The 9,706-nt window shown below is 36.0% G+C and overlaps 1 protein-coding gene across 1 annotated transcript in view; it reads right to left on the bottom strand.

Moving 5' to 3' along the window:
* Positions 1-5,175: 5,175 nt before the first annotated feature.
* The window catches only part of LOC127864101 (WD repeat domain phosphoinositide-interacting protein 3-like), a 29,419-nt gene continuing 24,888 nt past the window's right edge, over positions 5,176-9,706 (bottom strand). The window contains exons 7-9 of the mRNA XM_052403797.1: positions 9,198-9,302; positions 7,588-7,709; positions 5,176-5,734 (exon numbers count right to left, since the gene is read on the bottom strand). Of these exons, the coding sequence (XP_052259757.1) occupies positions 5,628-5,734; positions 7,588-7,709; positions 9,198-9,302 (334 nt within the window). The 3' untranslated portion in view covers positions 5,176-5,627. The remainder of the gene's footprint in view (positions 5,735-7,587; positions 7,710-9,197; positions 9,303-9,706) is intronic.

The raw sequence follows: 9,706 nt of genomic DNA, 5'->3' as shown, positions 1-9,706 counted from the left end.
AAAACTTGAGTCTGTTTCCTGGGTAGAACCAGTACTTGGTGTTGATTTTGATAATGTTCCAAGGGAGGGGACCCAACCTGGGACCTCGTGATTGCATGGAAGACGCATTGTCCACAGAGTCAGACGAAGTATTGCAGGAAAGCAACCTCAAATTATTCCTTAGTTCAAGAATTTCTGAAAAGTCAGTATCTATAACTGATTGATCAACAAGGTTGTGTATGACATTTCGTTAAGCCATTCAGAAAAGGTGCTCTTCATGATTTGACAGTTGTCTAGTAACTTAGTTTACTTAAACTGTATTTGAGCCTTGTTCTAGGAAAACAGGGCTTAATGCATATGCATAGTAGCAGACTTCTCAAGCTTATCTGGGATGACACTTAATGCACATACGAGCCGTGCTCTGTGAAAAAGGGGTTTAATGCATGTGCGTAGAGTGTCGTCCCAGATTAGCATGTGCAGTCCGCACAGGCTAATCAGAGACACCACTTTCCGCTTTAATGATATTTTCGTGTAAAGAAAGTCTCTTTTTAGCAAAAATCTAGTTTAGACGCAAAGTGTCATCCCTGATTAGCCTGTGCGACTGCACATGCTAATCTGGGATGACACTTTACGCACATGAATTAAATCCTATTTTCACAGAGCACGGTTAATATCTTAAACAACAATTCTCCAGAGCAAGGTTCATTTGTCAGTCATTGCCCTGAAAAGGCATGATTCTAAATCCAATAATGATTGGTCATGGTACAGAAAGCTGTGATAACAGAGCCAGTGTCAAGGTGGTATAAACTAGATCAATCTGAACCCTTTACCACTCGGATATGTATTTCAACCTATTTGTAGTGCCGTAGAAAACCAAGGTTCTTAGTTAATACAAGTTTACAGTCTTCATTTCCAACATAACATAACTCTGAACAGACTGCAAGTTACTTGAAGGCTCTTCTTTTTATGCTGGTTTCACTTTGCTTGTGACTGGAAATATACAATCGACACCAGTCTCACACGTGGACTAGGTATATTAAAGCGGGTATATACGATTTTGTCAAATATTTATGAATTTATATAAAATGTGTAAAAAACTAATTATATATATATTTCAATATAAATTAAAATAAAAGTTAAGAAGAACATGTGTCGAAAAATGCGAAATAAGCCAGATATTTAATTCTCAAATTGAAAACGGCTGTACAGCCGAATTCGCCAGCAGATATATCATACATGTACAATGTGAATCTAAACTTAGTTTAACGGTTTATTTGAATTTCTGCAACGATATCTATTCATACGACACACGAACACTAACTCCAATCCTAATACAAAGACGAATGCTTCGGTTATTGTAGGAAAAAATGTTCGTCACAATCGGCTCGGGCCGCTAATTTTTCTTTGCTGCATTTTATGAAATTCGGCTTTAATGTATAGTTTTCTTGTCTATTTTGTGTAATTGTAACATATTTTATCAATATATTACAAATAAACACACATAAAAAAATCGTATATACACGCTTTAAACAATGGACACCAGTCTCACACGTGGACTAGGTATATTAACAATGGACACCAGTCTCACACGTGGACTAGGTATATTAACAATGGACACCAGTCTCACCACGTGGACTAGGTATATTAATAAGCTCAATCTTAGCTTATTAAAATACATTCCCAATGAATGCCAAAGCTTCAATGGTACATGCATTCCCATTGGTCAAATATTTTGGTTGAGATCTATTTTGTTATTAATAGAACGATAAGACCTACATTGTTACACTTTTACAACCATTCACATAGTAACATAATAATTTATGTAAATGATGCACTAACAGTTAACAGATGGTAATGCACTATATTGTTCATGATGAGGCTTGCACAAAAAACATGCCCATCAAAATGTCTTCCAACATGTCTTATCATCTAATATTGTAAATTTGGCTGAATAGATACAGATGCTGTCAAAATATTCTGAATAAAACACTCCCTCTAACATATCAATCTTTAACAAAAGCTTTTTTCGTATATATCGACTACATGTATGTCCTCAATGATGAGCCTTCCAACAAATACTCCTGAGGAGTTTTTTAGCATAGTTATGCTGATATTTTCATTGATTCATCGGAACAATAATAAAAATCTGTATGTGATATCAATATAAGCAGGACTTTGGTGACAATAGTAACCATGAACTTTTTTTAACGGAATGACTCGCGAAAAACATAAACAAAACAAAAATTATATAAAAGATTTATCAGACATGTATCTTGAATCAGACTTCACATGAAAACATTAACAGGCAACAAATAGAATTACAAACAAATAATCATTATGCAAAATGATTATAAAATATTTGTACATTTTAGTACATCAACCTTTGATATACAACAAAATGGCCATAAATATTAAATGCAAAGCAAGGTTTCCCCAGGCAAATATGGCATGTCTCTGCAAACATGGTCTGCACAAATCCCTTAACACTTCACCACTTAGATACATATTTTGACGCATTTGTAGTCCCTTACAAAGTTTAATCAAATTAAAGACCTTCTTACTAGATTCATTTTTTTAAAGGCTTCGTTTCCAACCCTTAGATACTGATGAGCAGCAAACAGCATAAACCTGAAAAGACTGCGAGTTACTCACAGGCTGTTCTGGTTTTATGCTTTTTGCATATAAACCTTTTTGACTTTGCTTTTAAGTGGGAAAAGGTTAATATATAAATAATCAATCAAATAAGAAAACTCACACGCCCTTACGGCCATCCCATTGTTTTTTGACATATCTTTTTACATAACCCTAGTGGACGCCATGAATGCAGGTAAACAAAAGTGTGTATTTTCTTTTATCAACAAGATTGATCTAAATGCTGTAAAAGCATGACAAACAGCATTGTTGAAATACAACCATTATGACAATTGTGTGTGTAAAAAAGTTATAAATGACATTCAATGCTCCTATAAACAACCAGAGCTATCATTAAACTGGTCATTTTGTTTCCCATGTTGTCGAGGGATTAACAACTTTTGCTTTGTCTCAGAATATATCTTTACATAAAACTATTAAATGCTATGTAAGTTTCGAACCAAAATTCTTTCCTGCCTATCTTGCACATTTGATAATTATCTGAACGCTTTGCTATTGAATTGAAATAATATTAATATGAGAAAGAAATGTTCATTTTTTTTTCAATATTTCAGCTATTTACAAGTGTGTTTACTTTGTCCAACAAACAGCTGCTGCCAAATTTAGCTCAATTGCTCTGACTAGTTTATGGATCAAGAATGTCATGGTAATACATAATTATATTCCTTACAAAAAACAACACAAAAACATGATTTATAGTAAAGGCATTAATAAAGTAATATTTTTTAAGAAATGCTTTTTACAAATGTCTAAAAATCCTTAACTTATCAAATAAAACATTTGTTCATACCCACATTGAATGACCTTTATGCAACAAGGTATGTGATGAAGGTTCTGCATGTTTGTTTTAGAAGATTTTGTGTTGTACCGGTAATCAACAGAATTTTCGTAATGGCAAACAGTTAACCAAATCAAACTTTTATTGGGTGAGCTGGTTTACCAAAACAAGGCGCACATACATATGCCAATCACTGAGACTGCCCTCCTCGAGTCCAGAGTCAGGGAGACAATGTATTTTTCTTACCCTATTATCACAAAAGTTTAAAACTTATGAAGCCGGCTGAGAATCAAAACCATGATCCTCTGATTAATTTAGCCTTGTTCTGAGAAAACTGGGCTTAATGCATGTGTGTAAAGTGTAATCCCAGATTAGCCTGTGCAGTCCACACAGGCTAATCAGGGACGACACTTTCCACCTAAACTTGATTTTTGGTAAGGAGGGACTTCCTTGAAACTAAAAATACCATAAAAGCGGAAAGTGTCGTCCCTGATTAGCTTGTGCGGACTGCACAGGTTAATCTGGGACGACACTTTATGCACATGCATTAAGCCCAGTTCTCTCAGAACGCGGCTCAATTGTCCAGCATGGTATATTATATCAAGAGCTGTCAGAGGACAGTGCGCTCGACTATTTTGAGAGCTTGACAGTATAACGTAAGCCATCATGGGGAAATTGTTCATATTATTCAATAAGGTCAAGGTATATTTTCCAAAATCTATTGAACATATGTAAACACATAAAACAAACTAATAAGATTTTATTTCAAGTTTGATAGCAATAGCTTGGGCGAGTATTTTTTTAATTTTTTTTTTGGGGGGGGCAGGGATTCTGGGTTGGGGCGTGGGGTATTGTTTGGGTGGAATCCATTGTGGTATTCAGGTAAGTGCTGTTTTGTCAAAGTATTAATAAAATCTGATCATAAATAAAGAAGTAATGGCGATTTAACTAAAATTTATTCTTTTGACCTTGAGAGTCAAGGTCATTCAAAGGTCAAGGTCAAATTGAACTTGCCAGGTACAGTACCCTCATGATAGTAAAAAATATTTGAAGTTTGAAAGCAATAGCTTTAATACTTTAGAAGTCAAATGAATCTAAACACAAAATTTAACAAAATATTCAGTTACTAGGACAAAAAAAGGGCCATAATTCTTACAAAATGCTTGATACAGTTGTCTGCTCTTGTTTATAGATTGGGGTCATGTTGGTAAAAAAGTTTGCAAAATATGAAAGCAATATGTCAAGGGACTTTGAAAATATTTGAGGTGGTACACAAACTTTAACATAGATTTATCAATAATATGCATATTCTAAATGGAAAAAGGGCCATAATTCTTACAAAATGCTTGATACAGTTGTCTGCTCTTGTTTATAGATTGGAGTCATGCTGGTAAAGAAGTATGCATAATATGAAAGCAATATGTCAAGGGACATTGAAAATATTTAAGGTGGCACGCAAACTTTAACATAGATTTATCAATAATATGCATATTCTAAGTGAAAAAAGGGCCATAATTCTTACAAAATGCTTGATACAGTTGTCTGCTCTTGTTTATAGGTTGGGGTCTTGTTGGTAAAGAAGTATGCAAAATATTAAAGCAATGTGTCAAGGGACATAGGTAATATTTGGGGTGGTACGCAAACTTTAACATTTGCATGCGCACACCGACGTCGGGGTGAGTAGGATAGCTCCACTATATATATTTCATATAGAATAGTCAAGCTAAAAAATGTTAAGTTACATAAACTAACGTTAAGTCAAACGCACCCGGCTTCCAATCTGTAAGTTGCTTTCTTGTCAAAGTTTCTATGATTTACTGCATAATGGCTCATCACCCTATGGTGAGAATGCAACAATCAAGGCATCACTGCATTGACTTTAGTGAGTGACTAATGTTTAACCCTCTTTACTAGAATTTATCCACTCTCAATTTCTAAACACTTCACAGCTAATGTTTATAATCACATGTCTTGTGTATGTCACTAAATGTTGGATTCGTTCCCAAATTAATCAATGCATACTTCATAGTAAAGAATACCTTAGTTTTAGACTCCAAAACTTGTGAGTTCAAATATATAAAACAACAGCATTCGAGACTATTCTTCAGTCTTAGGTGGGCTGGTCTACTATGCGCTGGTCCATGTGAATCTTGATGTTACAGAGTTTCCATCTTAAAAAATGTTAAGCATCACGGTTGTGATAACTTCCAAACAGCAACTATGATCGATCGTCCGTCATTTCAAGGAACTGGGAATAAACATCCCGGTTACACTCTCCCTTCTGATTGAACAAAAATTTGTAGTAGCTGCCATCCGCACACACAACTGAAACAAACCAGTAATAATATACAAATAAACAGTTTAAAGTAGATTGAGTACGGCTAAATTTAGTTTTTTTTTGTAGTGGCCTTCACCTTGACCTGACTGGCATCAAATGCAATCCTAAGCTTAGTCTTAACCCTTTGCATGCTGGGAAATTTGTCGTCTGCTAAAATGTCTTCTGCTGAATTTCTAAAATTAGCATTTTCTTTCATTTTTTTCAAAGAATACTATCAGAATAGCAAACAGTTTGGATCCAGATGAGACGCCACATTCTGTGGCGTCTCATCTGGATCCAAACTGTTTGCAAAGGCCTTTAAAATTCGGTTCCCGCACTGAAAGGGTTAATATATGCTCTTTACACACCAAAGTTCAGCACTACCGTATACTTTCGCTTATAAGACGCCGTCGCTTATAAGACGCACCCCGACTTCGGACTTTATAATGGGTGGATTTAAGACTGACCCGCGTATAAGACTCAGTCAAATTTTGCCGTTTCATCGGCTGAAAAATGGCAGAAGGTTGAAGAAAATCATCATTTTTTTTGTTCAAGAATTTTATATTTTGTAAAGTACATAAATATTGAAAGTAATTTCGAAATCAGAAAAAAGATCGAAAATGTTGTTGTTGTATACAATGGGCGTATGAGCTAAAATACTTCTTCCTTTCATGCATTGTTGTTGACTATGGAAAAGTAGAATTTTGCAATAAAAATGACTTTGCAAACTGGAAATCTGAAATTCCTAATTCGGCAATCCTGTACAAAGACGGCGACGATCACAGCTTCATTACTCTATCCGTCCATTTAACTGATTTTAATCGCTTAGAGGTTAAACAACCTTTGACAGCTAATTGGTGTTAATCTGTTGTGTAATGTCAATAAAGGTGTGAAAAACTCGCGAGTCAGTGTTTATTGCATGTATTCCCTATCAGAGCAGTACGTGTAAGAAAAATAAATGTAATAATCCAGACGATTTATTTACATGCTAACGCAGTGTAACTGTTAATACATATTCACTTTCATTTCTACCCGTTATCAGAAAGTCCCCGGGAAGCACAATTTTTACATGCTGCGTATGACGCAATCAAAAAAATTTGTACATGATCATATTGCATTCAATCTAAATTTAAATTCGCTCGTCCAATGAAAGTTTTGTCCCATAATGCACTGTACTCTTTACACTTCTGAAAAATGTCCTAGGCATATGTCTGTGTTTATGAAATTCCTAAACATATTTATCGTCATAAATGTTTAGGATTATTTTTTCGTAAGTGATGTTGTAATTAAATTGGATTATCGGATAAATGTGAATATTAGAAAAGCGGTATGTATACAGTTATCGATACGATTTGGTTTATGCATGAATTGGCGAATCACCGACTTTAGAGAAAATGCAAATGGCTGCCGCGATGATTCAAAACAACTGACAACTGTCCAATTTGGCCAGCGTAAGCCAAGTAAACTCGATTTTTTTTTTTAATTTCGTTTATTTTCACCAGTATCTCGCTTATAAGACGAGACCCCCCACTGTAACTTATTACTTTGAGTCTTAAAAATGCGTCTTATAAACGAAAGAATGCGGTATACCTTACAACATAGTAAAGTTATTTAGTGAAAAGATGGTTTTCTATATTTGATATTAGTGACCTTGACCCAAATGAAAGGCTCAAGTGTTTTCCTAAGCACCACAAACTTGAGGAAAACAAAAGATATCATAAGTAAACCCCACCTATCACAGCATTGCAATTGGAGCCAAATGTGCACATGCCTCAAGCCCATTTTTTTCAGAGCGCAGCTACAATAGTTTCCTAAGCACCAGAAACAAGAACAAAACAAAATCAATCATAGGCGCCCCCACCTATCACAGCATTGCTATCGGAGCCAAAGGCGCACATGCAGTGTGCTCCACCGGGAACCTGGAACTTGCAGAAGCTCCACTTGGAACTGAAGTACTTTGGTAGGAATCCTGCACCGGCCAGGCTGAAATACACCAGATTATATGAGACGCTTTCTGAGAAAACTGGGCATAATGCATGTGCGTAAAGTGTTGTCCCAGATTAGCCTGTGCAGTCCGCACAGGCTAATCAGGGACGACACTTTCTGCTTAAATGTGTTTTTCATTTAAAGGAAGTCCCTTTTTACCAAAAATCTAGTTAAAGCCGATAGTGTCGTCCCTGATTAGTCTGTGCGGAATGCACAGGCTAATCTGGGACGACACTTTACGCACATGCATTATGCCCAGTTTTCTCAGAACAAGACACATATGAAAGGTTACATGCACGGCGAGCAAGGTGGTTGATTCCAACTACCAGCTATATATCCCCCTGATTGCTGAGCTGAAAATTACATTGAGCCTCGTTCTGCGAAAAATTGAGCTTAATTCACATGCGTTAGATAAGCCTCAGCAGTTCGCATAGGCTAATCAGGGACGGCAATTTCCCATTTTATGGAATTTTCCATTTCAATGAAGTCTCTTTTAAACAACAAGAAACCGTCAGAGACGAGTGATGCTCCCCAAAGTTGTTTTTTTGTCACAACATTACACTATATATTCAGATAAAAGGAAACGACTTGATGGCACAGTAGTTGGGGGGACAATAATTTTTGTATAGAAAATTTCAAAGGGCCATAACTCTGTGAAAAATCATCCGACCAGAACCCGCTGATAATATGCACATCTCCTCTTGGTAGTGAAGCTTCCCATAAAGTTTCATTGAATTCCGGTCATTAGTTGCTGAGAAATAGCCCGGACAAAAAATGTGCACGGACACACGGACGGACAGACGAAGCGGCGACTATATGCTCCCCCCAAAATAAATTTTGGGGGAGCATAAAAACCCAGCTGAGGTGTCCTAATTAGCCTGTGCTGATTGAACAGGCTAACCTGGGATGATACTTAACACACATGCATAAAGCCAAGTTTTCTCAGAAGGCTCTGTTTTTGCAAATCATTAAACATCAATTCGCAAGGTGGTTGACTTGTGCCTTGTACCATAAGTTGCAACATCCCAACTAACAGCTACATAGCCTCCCGATTGCTGAGATAAGCTATACATTAATGTATGAACTGCTCAAAGCATTCAGAAATAATAATTGTGAGGTCAAGCTAAATTTCTAACTTGAATGAGCATAATTTTACCACCTTGGCATTACAATTGAATATTGGGTATGTTTCTTTAACACAGAGTTGGAGAGAATTTTCCACATATTTTACATCCCAATTTTGGCCATTAGAAAAATCCCAATTTTACCAGACTTCTTTTCTAAATATGGCCATGAAAACCTTGTACGTGTGGAAATTGGGGCTGGTTCCTGAATTAAACATGAAACAAATATATAAGCTAAAGAATCTAAAGTATATTTACTTTGCTACACTCATACTGCATCAGTTATTATTTAATTTGATACTTTTTTTCACTTCAATCTAACTTCCTTTAGCCATAGGGACGATATTGAGTCACAACCAACCTGGACTGCTTGTTCTTTTTGGCGTTTTCTTCTGTAGAAAATATATGCACCGTCCCGTGGTCACTAGATACACACAGCAATGTAGAGTCCACATTGAAATTTATACTGAAATATAAAAAAGGTTCCTGCCTGTAGTACAGTGACACTTTGTTATTCCGTTTAGCTGGACTTACGGTAAACTAAAATCTGAGGTCTACTGATACAAATATGTATGTGGTAGAACGTACAAGAATGCCTTACAGTTATTTAGGTCTTAAGAAAGAACAATTGGTAAAGAAACAAACTTGATGTTTCTTCCTTACACATTATGGTTTCTTCCTTACAAATCATGGTTTCTTCCATTCACACATCACATCCACTATACTATGGAAGGACTTACTAATTACAATTGCCACGATTGTCCACAAATTTCGCACTGACAGGAGGACAATCATATGCATTATTACTTTTATCGCAGAGCTGCAATGCGTTGTTTTGTTGTTGTTCATGTGCCATATTAAACAGTATCT

Source organism: Dreissena polymorpha, unplaced genomic scaffold, assembly GCF_020536995.1.
Source record: "Dreissena polymorpha isolate Duluth1 unplaced genomic scaffold, UMN_Dpol_1.0 chrUn116, whole genome shotgun sequence".
Taxonomy (NCBI): domain Eukaryota; kingdom Metazoa; phylum Mollusca; class Bivalvia; order Myida; family Dreissenidae; genus Dreissena; species Dreissena polymorpha.
Note: the sequence above shows the minus strand (reverse complement) of the source record. Positions and strands in the feature narration are given on the sequence as shown.